A 19,196-nucleotide genomic window follows, 5' to 3' on the forward strand; every position below is an offset into this window, starting at 1 on the left:
AGAAGCAATCAATCAATCAGATTCCAAACTCTCCACCATGGCCAAGACCAAAGAGCTCTCCAAGGATGTCCGGGACAAGATTGTAGACCTACACAAGGCTGGAATGGGCTACAAGACCATCGCCAAGCAGCTTGGTGAGAAGGTGACAACAGTTGGTGCGATTATTCTCAAATGGAAAAAACACAAAAGAACTGTCAATCTCCCTCGGCCTGGGGCTCCATGCAAGATCTCACCTTGTGGAGTTGCAATGATCATGAGAACGGTGAGGAATCAGCCTAGAACTACACGGGAGGATCTTGTCAATGATCTCAAGGCAGCTGGGACCATAGTCACCAAGAAAACAATTGGTAAACACACTACGCCTTGAAGGACTGAAATCCTACAGCGCCCGCAAGGTCCCCCTGCTAAAGAAAGCACATATACAGGGCCGTCTGAAGTTTGCCAATGAACATCTGAATGATTCAGAGGAGAACTGGGTGAAAGTGTTGTGGTCAGATGAGACCAAAATCGAGCTCTTTGGCATCAACTCAACTCGCCATGTTTGGAGGAGGAGGAATGCTGCCTATGACCCCAAGAACACCATCCTCACCGTCAAACATGGAGGTGGAAACATTATGCTTTGGGGGTGTTTTTCTGCTAAGAGGACAGGACAACTTCATCGCATCAAAGGGACGATGGACGGGGCCATGTACCGTCAAATCTTGGGTGAGAACCTCCTTCCCTCAGCCAGGGCATTGAAAATGGGTCGTGGATGGGTATTCCAGCATGACAATGACCCAAAACACACAGCCAAGGCAACAAAGGAGTGTCTCAAGAAGAAGCACATTAAGGTCCTGGAGTGGCCTAGCCAGTCTCCAGACCTTAATCCCATAGAAAATCTGTGGAGGGAGCTGAAGGTTTGAGTTGCCAAACGTCAGCCTCGAAACCTTAATGACTTGGAGAAGATCTGCAAAGAGGAGTGGAACAAAATCCCTCCTGAGATGTGTGCAAACCTGGTGGCCAACTACAAGATACGTCTGACCTCTGTGATTGCCAACAAGGGTTTTGCCACCAAGTACTAAGTCATGTTTTGCAGAGGGGTCAAATACTTATTTCCCTCATTAAAATGCAAATCAATTTATAACATTTTTGACATGCGTTTTTCTGGAATTTTTTTAATTTTTTAAAATTATAGACTGATCATGTCTTTGTCAGTGGGCAAACGTACAAAATCAGCAGGGGATCAAATACTTTTTTCCCTCACTGTACGTACAAAATGTCATGACTGTAGCTTAAATGGGAGAGGAGATATGCTTGTTCAAAGTTAGACATTTCAGTTGATTACTATTGCGCGCCCCTTGGCCAATCAGTGTACATTTGTAAATGCCGGATCTCTATGGCAAGAAGCATCATTCAACCAAGTTTCCTCAAAATCGGGTCAGTGGTGTCTGAGATATCAAATAAAACAAAATGTTATTGGTCACATACATGTGTTTAGCAGATGTTATTGCGGGTGTAGCGAAATGCTTGTGCTTCTAGTTCCGACAATGCTGTAATATCTAACAAGTAATATCTAACAATTTCACAACATATACCCAATACACACAAACCTAAGTAAGGAATGAATTAAGAATATATACCTATATGGACGAGCGATATCGCGTGTGATTAATGTACGCACAAACGGACGGAGACAAATCCATAGTCACACTCTGATTCAATCGTAGGGGACAATGAGCGTTTCTTATCAGCCCATTTTCTCCCATGTGGTGCCTGATGAAAAGGACCCAGGTCAAGGGGGAGAGGTGTGGTGTCATACCGTATCTTACCTCTAGGGGGCACTGGGGTGAAGGGGATGTGCAATGTTGTATCTTACCTCTAGGGGGCACTGGGGTGAAGGGGATGCTCTGAGACAGCCTCATCAGGTTGTTACGCTCCACAGCTACAGGGAGGGAACACACACGTGCATACACACACATAGGTCAAATACACACAACATAGTAAAATGACATCCTACTCCATGTAGTGGGAAATAGGGTGTGCCTTGCAACTGACTAAAGTATGATTTAATAATAATAATAAATAATAATAATAATAATAATAATATGCCATTTAGCAGATGCTTTTATCCAAAGCGACTTACAGTCATGCGTGCATACATTTTTTTTTTTTGTGTATGGGTGGTCCCGGGGATCGAACCCACTACCTTGGCGTTACAAGCGCCGTGCTCTACCAGCTGAGCTACAGAGGACCAAACCTCACCTGAGTATTGGTAGCTTTCCATTGGCTTGAACGGGGAACCAATTGCTACAAAAATAATAATAAAGATCAGTTATTCAAATCCTGTCCAATCAAATCTAAAGTGTATTTGTGATATGCATGGCTTACAGCAAATGTACACAATACAACAAAATGCTTACTTGCAAGCTCTCCTCTCATGACATTTGCTAATAAAAGTACAAGTAAAAAATAAGAAAGAAATAAGCATGTAGAGAAGAGAATAAGAATGAAAAAGTACATTGAGGTGAAGAGGTGGATGAACAATGAGTTACACATAGTTAAAGGGATAGTTCACATCACAATGAGTTAGACATAGTTAAAGGGATAGTTCACATCCCAATGAGTTAGACGTAGTTAAAGGGATAGTTCACATCCCAATGAGTTAGACATAGTTAAAGGGATAGTTCACATCACAATGAGTTAGACGTAGTTAAAGGGATAGTTCACATCACAATGAGTTAGACGTAGTTAAAGGGATAGTTCACATCCCAATGAGTTAGACATAGTTAAAGGGATAGTTCACATCCCAATGAGTTACACATAGTTAAAGGGATAGTTCACATCACAATGAGTTAGACAGTTAAAGGGATAGTTCACATCCCAATGAGTTAGACATAGTTAAAGGGATAGTTCACATCCCAATGAGTTACACATAGTTAAAGGGATAGTTCACATCACAATGAGTTAGACAGTTAAAGGGATAGTTCACATCCCAATGAGTTAGACATAGTTAAAGGGATAGTTCACATCCCAATGAGTTACACATAGTTAAAGGGATAGTTCACATCCCAATGAGTTAGACGTAGTTTAAACGATAGTTCACATCCCAATGAGTTAGACATAGTTAAAGGGATAGTTCACATCCCAATGAGTTAGACATAGTTAAAGGGATAGTTCACATCACAATGAGTTAGACATAGTTAAAGGGATAGTTCACATCCCAATGAGTTACACATAGTTAAAGGGATAGTTCACATCCCAATGAGTTAGACGTAGTTTAAACGATAGTTCACATCCCAATGAGTTAGACATAGTTAAAGGGATAGTTCACATCACAATGAGTTAGACGTAGTTAAAGGGATAGTTCACATCCCAATGAGTTAGACATAGTTAAAGGGATAGTTCACATCACAATGAGTTAGACGTAGTTAAAGGGATAGTTCACATCCCAATGAGTTAGACATAGTTAAAGGGATAGTTCACATCACAATGAGTTAGACATAGTTAAAGGGATAGTTCACATCACAATGAGTTAGACGTAGTTAAAGGGATAGTTCACATCCCAATGAGTTAGACGTAGTTTAAGCGATAGTTCACATCCCAATGAGTTAGACGTAGTTAAAGGGATAGTTCACATCACAATGAGTTAGACGTAGTTAAAGGGATAGTTCACATCACAATGAGTTAGACGTAGTTAAAGGGATAGTTCACATCACAATGAGTTAGACATAGTTAAAGGGATAGTTCACATCCCAATGAGTTAGACAGTTAAAGGGATAGTTCACATCCCAATGAGTTAGACATAGTTAAAGGGATAGTTCACATCCCAATGAGTTACACATAGTTAAAGGGATAGTTCACATCCCAATGAGTTAGACAGTTAAAGGGATAGTTCACATCCCAATGAGTTAGACGTAGTTTAAAGGGATAGTTCACATCCCAATGAGTTAGACATAGTTAAAGGGATAGTTCACATCACAATGAGTTAGACATAGTTAAAGGGATAGTTCACATCACAATGAGTTAGACATAGTTAAAGGGATAGTTCACATCACAATGAGTTAGACAAGTTAAAGGGATAGTTCACATCACAATGAGTTAGACAGTTAAAGGGATAGTTCACATCACAATGAGTTAGACATAGTTAAAGGGATAGTTCACATCACAATGAGTTAGACATAGTTAAAGGGATAGTTCACATCACAATGAGTTAGACAGTTAAAGGGATAGTTCACGTCACAATGAGTTAGACGTAGTTAAAGGGATAGTTCACATCACAATTAGTTAGATGTAGTTAAAGGGATAGTTCACATCCACTCACAGTCCTTCCTGCTCCCCAGGTGGGCGTGTCTGTAGAGACATGATGCAGCTGAGAGGAAGGAGAGAAGAGATCATCAGCCAGAGACATGACCACAGGGGTGAATAGCCTGTCATCCTTGTTCATCTCAGAGAAAGAAATCAGGAACTATCAATTTACAGTAATCGTAGAGACAGCAAGTTCCAATGGACACATACCATTTATTCCTGAGTCCTCCCCTGGTGCCCTGCTGAGAGAGAGAACACACAACGGACATTAACATCCACCTCATAGAGATAGAGATCACTACTTGGAAATAACACGTTTTTGCATGGACATTGCCATTGAGGACTTCCACCATTTTAAAGTAGTCAGCTGGGAGGGACTTCCTATGGGTTAAGGAAGGATCACACAATTCCATCCAGGTCATCAGGAGGGATCAGCCAATGAATTATACTTGTGAGCAAATGTTCCATAACTGCATGTGGCAGTAAAATCGCCAACCTTGGCTTTATACCTGTTCAAACAACACACTACAGGTGTCAGTATGCCCCCTTTCAGTTTGTTTACCAACACATAGAAGTAGTGGAAGAAGAAAATTGACTACTCTAAAATGGAGAAGGCCTCAATGGTGCTGCCCATGCCCTCACAGACGCCATAATGGGACTGATACAAAGATGTGTTGTCCAAGTCTATGATCCACCTCTACAGCTGATACTACACAACACATTAACCTATACAGTAGAACAGTAGTAGTACAACACTGTTCACCTATTCATTAACGAACTAACACTTTCATAGATTCTGAAGCTATAATGCAGGGAGCCTACGAACCACCCACTCACCCTAACCCTAATGGCTGTGTTGGAAATGTGATTGGAACATTGTTTCCTGTCACCATGGTAATGGTAAGCCAGGCTTGGCCCAGGGTTACGAGCCACGCTGTGGAAACACTGAACTGATCAACAATCAAGAGATCTATTATACTCTACTAGACCCACGGCTGTAGGTGAATGAATCTACTCTACTCTTCCAGGGCTGTAAGATCCAGGGCTGTAAGATCCAGGGCTGTAAGTATAAGTGGACCCCAGCTGAAAAACCAGGATGAAGGTAGGAATGCATGTCAGGTACTTACAGACTGCTGGCCTGAGCTGTCTTGACCTGAGCCCTCTCCTGAGGAGACAGGAAAACATACCAGTCAGTCAGTCAGTCAGTTATACAGTCAGAAGTGATTTCAGGACCTGAAGGGGTGTGAGACATCATATAGTTATGGAACAGTTCTCACCAGTAGTAGTGCAGCTCGGGGGTCTTCTTGGATGAGGATGTCTTCCGCTGACACTCTGCTCCTTTCTCTCTTACTCAGAGCTGCAGAGACACACAACAACCAAAGACACTTACAGTTAACAGACATGGTATACATGTCGTTGACCTCTGGCAGGTCTTGTCAGGGTTCTGCAGTGTATTCATGTGTCTAGCAACACAGCTCTAACTTCCTGGACTTACAGGAGTCTGGGTGGAGGAAGGAGGGACTCCGGTCAAACTCAGTGAAGCCAGCGTACGAGTTGACCGTCCTCATATTACCTTGGCCTTCAGGATGACCCTGTAGACAGAGAGAAAGACACACCGGCATCAGTATCTAGGAGCAACTTCCTCCTACTGGGCTCTGCTGATGAGATCAGTTTTCGTGTTTTTCACATAGTGAGGCTAAGGTTAGGATTTGTGGGGACAATGTGTTTGGACAGGAAGCCATTGAGGAATTCTGTTATGTTCTGTGGAAGTGTCTCTGTGATGTTTCATGTAAATAAATTGATCACATGGAACTAAACTGCTCTGCCCCCTGCCCTGGTAGAAATATCGAACTAGAACTAACAGGTTCTGGTTTTTAAAATGGTCATAACAATGACTAACATTCTACCAACCAACAACCACTTCCCAAACGGGAACTAAGAGAAAGTAAATAACTGCCTCAATACCTAGGAGGAGGAACACACACACGTAATCCCACATACACTCTCACCTGTTCCCTGTGCCGTGTGGCTGGGCTGAGCTGTCTGGAGGAGGCGGGAGATGTCTCTGGGGAAGGAGCGCTGCAGGTCCAGGGGCAGGTTGTCTTTATGACCTGGAGGACCAGAACACTGTTAGTCAGACAGATACAGAGACAGCATCACACCAGGGGTGGCCAACACTGGTCCTGGAAGGCTGCAGAGTCGCAGGCTTTTTTGTTGGGGTTAATTTCAATTCAAATTTGATAACTTCCTGAATTAAAATGGAATTGACCCCAACCCTGACCCAGGTCAGGGGTTGGCCACACCTGGTTCTGTGCCTTAGAGAGAACATCTTAGACCTCTTGGACAGTCACTGGAAGACAGACGGACGGAGGGTAGGTACCTCAACCTTTCACCTTTCCATGTGACAAACCCTTTAACCAATACAGACAAATTCAGGAAAGGGTGCAAATCTCAACCAACCAATCAATCAATCCATGGTGATACAGTCACAACCCTGTCCCCTGCAACCAGAGGCCAACACCCCAACGACGTTAGACAAGACAAAAGGTGGACACACTAATTGACAGGGAGAGAGCGGAGAGAGAGAGCGAGAGAGAGCGAGAGAGAAAGAAAGAAAGAGACAGATCTGAAAGAGAGACAATGACGACAAGTCAATTACAAAGCTGATCCTAGCACCCTACATCCCTGGCACTTCTTCCTAGGCAACGTCCCAAATCACACCCTGCTCTCTATGTAGTGCACTACCGCGTTCATACCCAAGTGGAAAGGTGGTAATTACCAGTTGTGAAGTTAATAACAGTTGGCGGTGTTCACGTGCTTTCAACTCGTTGAGAAACACAGATTGGCTAATGGCCAACAAGTGGTGTCAACCATAAACTAAATGTACAGCTATCATGCTTGTAAACATATTATATAGTTTTCAAAAATCATATTAGTAAATAGCTTTTTATGAATAATTGTTACATTTAACTACTGAAAATGCTGTTATCAAAGTCAGAGATCAGCATGTGCGAGATGTCGGAGCTCAGGGATGAGACAAGTTTCCCACCAGTAATTATTGTGTTGGAGGGGCGTTCAACTGGATGATACTGCAGGCTGCCGGTAGCAAATAAATTATCATTAACTTACAGTATTCTGTGTGCAATTCCAATAATTGTTTCTATTATACCAGATGCATGTCCTTGAACCAATTATTTTACAAAAAATTGGTGCAAGGACATACATCTGTGTAATAGAAGCAATTATTCGTACTATGATTGTTTTGGATAAAAAGAAATTCTCACGAATATTGACCACAAAGATTGCCATTTTCCCATGGACTATTATGAGGTATCCTGCTTTCTGGATAAAACAGCCTGCAGTATCCCGATCAGCCTTAAACATCATGGCTTCAATGTAAGGGGGCAACTGTTCCCCCCTCATTTTTCCCAGTCGTATGTGCTAAATTGGCCTACCAACTTCCCACTTGGTTATGAACGCAGCATTATTCCCTGTTGCTGACTAAGTGCCAATTTATGCTTGATCCACAAATGTAGTCGGAGGCGCCGTATGGATAGTGTGACGCAATTGCGGAGCCTCCGGAGGCATGCAGAGGCCAAATTGAGCTCTGCATCCCGTGCGCCTCTCAAATGTTGTAATTTTCAGTATAGCTCAGCATTGACATGATTGGTTGACGGTAGGTGAGGGTGGGAGGGCCTGTATAAACACAAACTCACTTCCTTAACAGCTCTGCGCTGCTCCGCGAAATGTAAGAAGTATGAATGCCCTGACGTCTGTAGAGGTCGTACCACCATAAATGCTGCATGGCCAATGCAGACGTCAGATTGACCATGCAGCGTCTTTAAAAGGTCCCCCTTAGCCAAATCAGTACGTAGGGGAAGTGAAGGGAACAAATTACAATAGTTAGTTCTGAGGTGATTTTGATTCCCACTTTACAGCAGACTGCTGTAACCGTTTAGCTGTAAAGTAAATATCTGTTGTATATGTAACATACCAGCATGTGACCTGTATAAGTGGCTAAGAAGAGTTGATGACAGTGACGAGACCCGAGCCCTATACTACAAAGAAGAGTTAGCGAGGTAAGTGTGGTCAACTCGGAGCTCAATTTTGGATAACCGGTCATACAAAAGTGGCTCACCTTTTAGCCAGGTAGGTTTATATGGCAACAAATCCTTCAGAACTAACCTGCTCAGGGGAAGGCTAACTCATGGCTAACTCCATTTATCCTGAATGAAGTGTCTGAGCCTCAAGTTGAGGACTAATGAAATTAGATTCCATCCCTCTCGCAAAGACTGTCGTCATCCCCTTCATTTGAGGAAGATGACTGATTAAATATTTTATTTAATTTTAATTTAAACTTTTTCTATAGTAATATTCAAAATACAGATCACATTACACATTTAGTAATGACAGCATGCATTTGAAAGTGCACGCAGACTAAAACCTTTGTATGATTTTCTAAAATTATTGTATCGATAGGTGGGGGAAAAGGTAGGCATACCAAAGCACAAAGACGGCATTAACTATACTTAATAAAATAAAAAAATAATCACGGCACCTATTTCACATCATAGCCTGCTGAATTTGCAAGATAACTTTTCTTTCATGTTGATTTTGGCAAAAATTAAAATGTGAGCATTGTCTCAATTAAGAGTTTGGCGTTCGACTAGCCATGTGCGACATGCACGTACAGTTAACTGAAGTGATGTGGGCGATGAAACTACAAAAAGCCATTATTTTCCAATGGAAAAGAAGCTAAGTGGGCGGGGGAATGTTGGCTGATGAGAGCATGGGCGAGGGACGTGAACAGGGCGGGACCAAAGTTGGGGAAACAGGAACTTTATGCAAATACTCTGCAACATCATAGCGCCCTTGACCAATTGAAGCTCAGTATAGCTTCCAGTCCCTAATGGATTGGCTGTTTATCTAGCACTACCTAGAATGCTAGCACCCACACGAGGGCGAAGCTAGTGTGGCGAGGTAGAATACAAGTGTAGTTAAAACATACTGACAGTGCATTTCCATATAACAAGATGGGGGCGATGAAACAACCTTGCTTGATAGCACCCACATTAGGGTGAAGCTAGAGTGGCTATCCCGAATTATCGTGTTATGTGGAAATCCCCTCTGAGCCTGCTTGCGTTAGCTGCATGATCAATATCCACCTTAGTATGGATGAAGCCTGAGCTGGAATGTGAAGCTAACTGAAACTTTATAGAAGCCTGAGTAGTTCTAGCTTCAAATTGTAGTATACCTCTAAGATAGCGACTCTAGATACCGGCAATTCTACAGTTTCCTCTGGGTCCTGTCTGAAGGTACAATGCGAAGCTAGCTAATATTTGCCGCTAGCTAGCCAACACCAGCTAGATAACTAGCGTAGCAAGCCATCTCCACAAGAGGCAGAGACATGTATATTGTAAGTACACTACCGTGTGTCAAAGTAGTTTATATCGAGCTCAGATATCAACCTGATATCGCTAGCTCTCTGTTTCCCACTACCGCACTGGCTACAGACCGCCCTCGCCTGCATTGGAACTCCCGCTTCCAGAAAACACATGCACATTTGCACACAGAAGCGCGAGGACTGCTCTTCCTCATCTAGTCCCTGTTAAGGTACGAAGCACAGGCCTGCAATGTAGTAAGACTATATAAAGTTTCGGAGCTGTGAATATATAAAGTGGGGAGAACATGTATTTGATACACTGCCGATTTTGCAGGTTTTCCTACTTACAAAGCATGTAGAGGTCTGTAATATTTATCATAGGTACACTTCAACTGTGAGAGACGGAATCTAAAACAAAATCCAGAAAATCACATTGTATGATTTTAAGTAATTAATTTGCATTTTATTGCATGACATAAGTATTTGATCACCTACCAACCAGTAAGAATTCCGGCTCTCACAGACCTGTTAGTTTTTCTTTAAGAAGCCCTCCTGTTCTCCACTCATTACCTGTATTAACTGCACCTGTTTGAACTCATTACCTGTATAAAAGACACCTGTCCACACACTCAATCAAACAGACTCCAACCTCTCCACAATGGCCAAGACCAGAGGGCTGTGTAAGGACATCAGGGATAAAATTGTAGACCTGCACAAGGCTGGGATAGGCTACAGGACAATAGGCAAGCAGCTTGGTGAGAAGGCAACAACTGTTGGCGCAATTATTAGAAAATAGAAGAAGTTCAAGATGATGGTCAATCACCCTCGGTCTGGGGCTCCATGCAAGATCTCACCTCGTGGGGCATCAATGATCATGAGGAAGGTGAGGGATCAGCCCAGAACTACACGGCAGGACCTGGTCAATAACCTGAAGAGAGCTGGGACCACAGTCTCAAAGAAAACCATTAGTAACACACTATGCCGTCATGAATTAAAATCCTGCAGCACACGCAAGGTCCCCCTGCTCAAGCCAGCGCATGTCCAGGCCCGTCAGAAGTTTGCCAATGACCATCTGGATGATCCAGAGGAGGAATGGGAGAAGGTCATGTGGTCTGATAAGACAAAAATAGAGCTTTTTGGTCTAAACTCCACTCGCCGTGTTTGGAGGAAGAAGGATGAGTACAACCCCAAGAACACCATCTCAACCGTGAAGCATGGAGGTGGAAACATCATTCTTTGGGGATGCTTTTCTGCAAAGGGGACAGGACGACTGCACCGTATTGAGGGGAGGATGGATGGGGCCATGTATCGCGAGATCTTGGCCAACAACCTCCTTCCCTCAGTAAGAGCATTGAAGATGGGTTGTGGCTGGGTCTTCCAGCATGATAACGACCTGAAACACAGCCAGGGCAACTAAGGAGTGGCTCTGTAAAAAGCATCTCAAGGTCCTGGAGTGGCCTAGCCAGTCTCCAGACCTGAACCCAATAGAAAATCTTTGGAGGGAGCTGATAGTCCGTATTGACCAGCGACAGCCCCGAAATCTGGAGAAGGTCTGTATGGAGGAGTGGGCCAAAATCCCTGCTGCAGTGTGTGCAAACCTGGTCAAGACCTACAGGAATAGTATGATCTCTGTAATTGCAAACAAAGGTTTCTGTACCAAATATTAAGTTCTGCTTTTCTGATGTATCAAATACTTATGTCATGCAATAAAATGCAAATTAATTACTTAAAAATCATACAATGTGATTTTCTGGATTTTTGTTTTAGATTCCGTCTCTCACAGTTGAAGTGTACCTATGATAAAAATTACAGACCTCTACATGCTTTGTAAGTAGGAAAACCTGCAAAATCGGCAGTGTATCAAATACTTGTTCTCCCCACTGTATAAGGTTGCAACTGTTTATTGAATGTGTATGTTTTACTGGTGAATGACAATGAGTTGTTGCTATGAGTTTATGAAGTTTATTGATTGAGCATGATGCCATACTGATTGGTTTATTTTGAAGTCTATTGATTAAGCATGGTCCCATATCAGGTTATGCTCAGTGTATTTGAATAGGGTTTGAGAACACACCTGTGGTTATTTCATTTTAGTTAGACCCCAGACCACCCCTTTATACCAACAACCATACTTCACCCTGGTTAGGAAAAGGTGTGTTACAGGTGAAAGGTAGAGAGTGATCTGAGATTTGCCCATTGCCAACTTAAACTCAGACTGAGACTCAAACCTCTATCTCTGGTAGTGTCCCTCCTGTCACTTCTCAGATGGGCTTCAGTCCTTCTTTCCCCCTGCTGAGGGGCCCCCGGCTGGGCCACGGGGCCTGAGGACCCCACCTCTCTGGTCCTCTGGCAGCCGGGTCTCCTGGGCACCACTGCAGGGGCCAGGGCGCAGCCTGGGAGGGGGCTGTTCCTGTGAGCGTCAGCATGCGGCGAGGGGGCGGCCTGACGGGTGGTCTCAGGAGCCAATGGAAGCTCAGCGTTTCTGCCCTGACCACCAATCAGAACTCCTTCGGGTCTTCCCTCATCATTGCAAAATGCCTCATTCACATACCCCTCCCCCTCTGCCCTCCCCTCCCTCTCACACATCCCTTTCGCCCTCCCCCCTCTCTCACTCCTCCTCCTCTCCAACTCACCCCTCCCCTCCTTCTCACCAATTCCCTCCCGTTTCTCAATGGAAGCAGGCAGGCAAATGGGGCGAGCAATGTCAGAAGTCTTGGACACAACAATAGTGGGGTACACACAGCTAGTGTCTTCGTCTTTCTCCTCACACTTATACTTACCAACAAACGCACCAAACTCTACAGCAAAGGCAGAGGTGGAAGCAGAGGTTGTGTCTTTGTCTGGCAGAGGCAGGCTGAGTTCTGGGTGGCTGGAGCCGAAGGGCTGGGAGGGGGTAGAGCTGACGTAGAAAGCAGCCCCAGCAGAGGGCACGCTGGGCAGGCTGGAGGGGCAGTCGGAGAGGCCCGGCTGCTCTGGACGGGTCAGCTGCCACTGGGTGAAGGAGTGGCCGCGTAGCCGCAGCTCTGGAGGACTGACAGTAGGGGGTGCTGGAGCTGGGACAAGGGAGAAGGCACTGTGACTGGCACTGGCGCTGCCACCTGTGGAGGATCCAGCCTCTATAGCAGCAGTAGCTTGGTTCCCCAGCCCAGCCCAGTCTCCTCTTTGCTCTGGGGGACTGAGCGTCAGGGGCGGGTTTGAGTCCAACCCCATTCCCATCTCAGGAGGCCTCCTCCCCAGCCCCAGCATCTCCAACCTCCCTTCCACCCCACTCCCAAACAGAGAATCAGCCAAGTTGCCCCCCACCACCACCCCGGACACCTGGGGGAAAGACGAACCGAAGTAGGCCCCCACACTGCGTTTGACCCCCTTGGATTGGGGGTTAGGGTCCTGGGGGGTGGGGGCCAGGCTGGGGGCAAAGTTCTTGGACAGACTGAGCTCCCTGGTGATCTGGTTGTGGACCTTGCTGGCCTCAGAGGCCCTCTGGGCGGTCAGGGTCTTCAGGGTGTCCACTGTCAGAGCTGACAGGTCCTGGAGGTGGCCGATCTGGGAGTCCAGCGTGTGGAGGGAACGCTTGATGAAGTTCACTCTATTTCCGACCTCCTTCAGCTGGATACACATCGTCTCAACCCTGAGGAGATAAAGGGGGAAAAAATCTAGATCTATTGAATATTGAACTTTGTTGATATGTTGCCATAGAGTTCAACATTCACTATTCAATTAACCTCCTAATCCTCTTATGTTATATAGACACTATGACTGTTACTGTCAATGTAAGAGTAAAATAACAACTGTGGTGAGCGGTAACTATGGTAACAGTTACCTGTCAGAGGTGAGGCGGATGCGCTCTTCGCTCCCTGAGTGGAACTGGTCGTTTTTCTCATGGAAGTACGTCTCCACACACTGCTCCTCAAAGTCATGGAGCTTCTTCTGATCCTCCTCCGTTAGAAACAACTCTGGAGGGAGGAGGTAGGGAAGGAAGGAAAGAGGGGGAAAAAGGGAGAGGATGAAGAGTTTAGTTTCAACAAGGCATTTTACAGATCTCAATGTAACTTCTGGTAAACATTTTCAAATAACTTATTGTAGCTGCATATCTTTTTGCTGATAAACTAGAGAGCCCTGGGACACCTATATACGTTTTATAGTCTGTTCATAGACTACTGGTGTCCCCCAGAGCTCGGTACTAGGTCCTCTCTTGTTCTAGCTGATCACATTTTTTTACATTTACATTTTAGTCATTTAGCAGACGCTCTTATCCAGAGCGACTTACAGGAGCAGATCACCAAGTGGTTCTGTCATATCTGCATTTTAGAGAGATAAATGGGTAGTTCCCGTACTTGGTCCGTAAGAGTGACTGTCCTTCTTCCTCTTGTGACAGATGCAGGAGAAGAAAGAGACTAGGTGAGAGAGGAGGATGAGGGGAGGAGGGAGGACTGGCTTCTCATGGTAGGCCATGACGAAATGATACCTCTGATACTTCCATACCAGATTACTGATTGACATCACTTGGAGGTACACATTACTGAGGAGAAGAGAGAGAGATTGCAAAATGGATATACACAGTGATGTAGAAATCGTGGAAAAACATGATAATAATAATGTTATTAATGAATAATAATGAGAATAGTATTGGTCACAGCAGAGTGCTCTACAGAACACCGGTGTGTGTGTGTGTGTGTGTGTGTGTGTGTAGTCTTACTTGAAGAAGGCGATGAGAAGGTTAACTATCAGTATGTATTGGACAAAGAGGTAGACTGCTTGTAGGAACGGAGTGATCCACACTGAAGCTGAGCACAGGTTTTTCACATTCGGTTCACTATTATTGGCACACACTGTGGAGAGAGGGGACTGGGTCAGACACACACACGCGGTGCTTCACACATCAAAACACAAAAAACACACGCACTTACATTCACACACATCCCAAACACACAGTGACAAGTGTAGATCATTCTCACACACACATACACACACAAACTACAGCTCTAAGCTCCATGGACTGGTTTTGCACAGCCAGATTAAGCTTTCTACTTTTTTTTTCATATGTCTCTACAGAAATTATATATATTTTTTGTCTAGGAGTAAACATCATTTGGGTCAGTAAAACCAGCGACTACCATCTAAATAGTGGAATAACATTTCATACTACTGCTACTGTATGCATTATGCTCTGTATATCAACAGGTAGTCTCTTCCCACAGCCGCTGTATCTCCCACACAACTGGGGTGGAGCTCCCTGAGTCTGATGAGCGAGACAGGTAGCTGCGATTATTATATATTACAGAATGTATCTTCTGTAAATATCACTACTCAATATCATAATACACTATCTCACATGTGCTCTATGCAACAAATCTAAAATGTCACTTAGTCACGCAGTTATGTCAATAGGAGACTAAGTGAAAAGTCGCCTTAACTGGAAGTAAGGATTTACCCCCATGTGTTCAACAATGTTTACTAAATGTTACAGGATCTGAGGCATTTGACACTGGTTCCTACTTCACAGTAGGGCCGTTTCAAAACACGTTTTTTTGCAGAAATGCCTTCTTGAACATGTGAACTTTTATCTGCCTTAATTACAAACTTGTATGGGATTCGTAAATATGAATAAAAATCTCAAATGTGCCTAGTTTAGCCAAGGAGAAAGCACTGATACAGGGAGAAAGACAGGATCCTTCCTGGCTAGTCATAATTGGCTGAGATTTTAGAGTGGTTGGGTATGCTGAGATACGATTCCTGATTGGTCTGTCATGTCACAGGCTTCTGTCTATAACAGAATGGGCTCTTCTCTGGTAAGTATATAGATCATCTTTACCACAGATTTTTGGAAAGATAAAGCTATGGACAACTGCAAAAGTGTTGCTACAGCTCTCAAAAACATTGCTGCCCTGAATTTAGCTGGGTTTAAGTAGAGAGACTACTTTCTGGAGGACAATGCCATGCTGACTCCCATGTTTCCTCCAACTACAGTGTACGATACACCATTTTGAAGCACTGAGCCTGTACTTTAAGCAAATCACTTACATTTGACATGCCTCAAGAGAGAAATCTGGACACATGTGTACAATAACCTAAACTAAAGCCCTGATTGGTTAATAGCTGCTGTTCCCTACAATTGCTGGCTATACCTCCCCTAACAGGGGCCAACTGGCTGTGTCCACAATCAACTCCTAGCCCCTACCTCCTAGGGACTTGATTACTTATGAAAGAACTGGATAGGCATAGTGAAACGTATGCCTCTCCAACCAAGGGACTAGCATCTCAATCTATATAAATAAATAAATAGATTTTGTAACACAGCGACTGTGTGAGGTGACTGTGTGGTGCGAGGCGTTGATTAGACCAAACATGGGTTTTTGATTGATTTCCAGTGCTAATCAGCTTCTCATGCCGTGGTGAGAATCCTTAAGAAAACTCTCTTACCATCGTAGTCGTTTATACCAGGCTCGTCTTCCTTACCGTCGATTTCATATGCATACACTTCCCCGTACATCATCCAGTATGGCTGGAAGACCACGTCTTTGAGCAGCGTCCAACTGGGCTCCTCATTTGGGTACAGGATGGCTTTTCGGGGCACACCATAACTCAACAACACCACCGCCATGATCACCACAATATAAAACATATTGGCCACCTAGAGGAATATATATATATATCACACACACACACACACACACACACACACACACGATCATTATCCTATACATTATCATTATCCTAATATATACACACATTATTACAGGATGGCTTTCATGCCATAACGCAACAACACCAGCGCCACCTAGAGGAATATACACATTATCCTATACATTATCACAACAACATAAAACATGCTGGCCATCTGTATGAATATATACATTACCACCACTATATTAAGGGCATGTACATGCAGTTAACCAGGTCTATAAACGTCCAAGTTCCCAGGAAATACTGAGAGAATTTCCAGACTCAGAATGAAAAGAACTGGTGCTAGTCTATCAAAACATGTTGATAGTAGACATTATTGCCACTATGCAAAACATGTTGATATATAGAGGTAACTGACAAATTAAAGGAAACACTTGCGTAAATGTGGGATACAAAGTATATTGAAAGCAGGTGCTCGCACACAGGTGTGGTTCCTGAGTTAATTAAGCAATTAACATACAAATAAAAATGCCCAGTTGCCATTATTTTGGCTACCATGGCTAGAAGATATCTTTCTTGACTTTGAAAGAGGGGTCTGAAAAGAGTATAAGGAGTTTAAAGTGTGTGTGTGTGTGTGTGTGTGTCAGTCACCAGATCTCAACCCAATTGAACACTAATGGGAGATTCTGGAGCGGTGCCTGAGACAACATTTTCCACCACCATCAACAAAACACCATTCTAGCTCCAACAGGGCAGTAAAATCTAGCAATACAATAACAATACATACATAATCCGAAAACATAAAAAAAAAAAAAAGAAATTAAGAAATATCAGAAGGAGCAATATCAGAGTCCGGAATATAAATAGTGTGCGTAGAAAACTCCTCCCACTTCCCTCCTACCCTGGAGCGGAGCCTGCCACCTATTGGTCCCCACACACCTCATTCAATGTAATCAACCAGATCATGTCCACATGAAAGAGCCAGGGCTACCCCTTTAAATACCCCCACCTGCAATCATTATCCTCTTTCAAACCAAACCAGCATGGAACCCTAGAGATGTGCTATTGAGTGAAAACCATCCAATCTACCTTCATACATTACCTAAATAAGTTGGTCAAAGGCTACCCTCCTCTCACCTTGTGTTCTTAAGGGCACTCCACAGTGATTTCACAGTCTAAGCAAACAAACCTCCGTCGGATTGGTTGCGGATCCGTTGCGTAGACTGTGTAGAGCCTTTTACAGACACACATTGTTCCCTTAGTTTCTTTGCGCTATTTTTCAGTGTGTATGGACAGTATATGAATAGAAAAGATGTGTACAGCAGTAGTTACTGTATATAGGATTAACCATGACTAGAATACAGTATTTACATTTAAATTGGGTAGAGCTCTGCTACTTGACCCCGACGGGCCCCAACATTAGGGCCAGGTGGGGCCTGTTTTTTCATCAATAACTACGGGCAGGGCTCAGGTATCACTAATATTTGGAAGCGGAGCCATTTGCGTGTGTTCTACTGCGCAGTACAGTCATATCTGACTAAGATCATACCATGGTGTCAGAAGTGCTTCAACCTCGTCAAATATATACGACAGGAGAGATTATTTCAGAGAAAATAATAATGTTCCTTGAGTTTTGTCAGAGTTTAGAGAATGCTCTCTTATGTCTCTTCATTGAGCAGAGCAGCCCAAGTGGAGCCGTTGCTATGGCTACTCGCAGTGTACATGCACAGAGCAAGCTTCGCGCAGGGAGCGAGTGACAGACAGAGAGGAGCAGCTAAGGGATTTACTAACAGAGGAAGTTATTTCTGGTTTCGGGCAGGGCCGGCTCTTAATTTGGCAGAAGCAATCGGGCCTGGGTAGGGTAAGGCCTGAACGTCGCGAGCATGGGTAGAGCTTGGACTTAAAATTCATGCCTGTGCAGGGCTCTAAAAGTGGGTAAAACAGTATGTAAACATTGTTAAAGTGACTAGTGTTCAATGTCTCTATATGTTGGTGTTTCCTTTATTTTGGCAGTTACCTGTACAATGTCAGCTCTATATTTAATATAATGTAATTGTAATAGACAATTGAATTGACAACTCAATTGTAATAGATATTGACATTATCATCACTATATAAAATATGTTGATATACATGATCACTGATATATAAAACATTTAGATATTTACATTTTAGTCATTTAGCAGACGCTCTTATCCAGAGCGACTTACAGTTAAGTGAGTACAAACATTATTATTATTTTTTTATTTTATTTTTTCATACACAAACGACATGCTCTACCAACTGAGCTACATCCCTGCCGGCCATTCCCTCCCCTACCCTGGACGACGCTGGGCCAATTGTGTGCCGCCCCATGGGTCTCCAGGTCGCAGCCGGCTACGACAGAGCCTGGATTCGAACCAGGATCTCTAGTGGCACAGCTAGCACTGCGATGCAGTGCCTTAGACCACTGCGCCACTCAGGAGATATACATTGAAATGTATATTACACAGTTGAAAAATTAATTTGGATTAGTAAAGCATTCGAAAAAAATGAACTCTCACCATTTTACCGATCATCATCACATACGGTCCTGCTTGCTGGTTGACTGCCAGAATATCTAGGAGTCTCACGTACCAGAAGATGATATTCAAGCAATACACAGTCCGGCCCGGGACAAGCACATCCTCTCCTCCTATCCTCAATCCAAAGCCCACAAAGAAGGTGACAATAGCCAGGAAGTCTGAGAGGTTAAAATAGTCACTGAACCATACTTTAACCTTCTGGCTAATCTTCCCAGCTTCAGACATAAACATCTACAAAGAAAGAAACAGAACAGAAAACAGGACACAGAAATAGGAGATGAGTGCATTGCGTAAACTGAGAGCTCAAATCAAATCAACAATAACATGCAGACAGAAAAAAT

General features: G+C 43.7%; 1 protein-coding gene across 1 annotated transcript in view; it reads right to left on the reverse strand.

The window, feature by feature from the left end:
- Nucleotides 1-19,196, reverse strand: part of trpm7 (transient receptor potential cation channel, subfamily M, member 7) — a 68,101-nt gene that overhangs the window by 8,066 nt on the left and 40,839 nt on the right. Inside the window, 16 exon segments of the mRNA XM_041894892.2 lie at nt 1,856-1,921; nt 2,242-2,286; nt 2,400-2,426; nt 4,301-4,348; nt 4,495-4,526; nt 5,412-5,449; nt 5,562-5,641; nt 5,780-5,876; nt 6,294-6,338; nt 6,340-6,395; nt 12,448-13,295; nt 13,488-13,620; nt 14,002-14,186; nt 14,364-14,496; nt 16,124-16,298; nt 18,835-19,086. Coding sequence (XP_041750826.2) covers nt 1,856-1,921; nt 2,242-2,286; nt 2,400-2,426; nt 4,301-4,348; nt 4,495-4,526; nt 5,412-5,449; nt 5,562-5,641; nt 5,780-5,876; nt 6,294-6,338; nt 6,340-6,395; nt 12,448-13,295; nt 13,488-13,620; nt 14,002-14,186; nt 14,364-14,496; nt 16,124-16,298; nt 18,835-19,086 — 2,260 coding nt within the window.

The sequence above is a fragment of the Coregonus clupeaformis genome, chromosome 1 (assembly GCF_020615455.1).
Source record: "Coregonus clupeaformis isolate EN_2021a chromosome 1, ASM2061545v1, whole genome shotgun sequence".
NCBI classification, from domain to species: domain Eukaryota; kingdom Metazoa; phylum Chordata; class Actinopteri; order Salmoniformes; family Salmonidae; genus Coregonus; species Coregonus clupeaformis.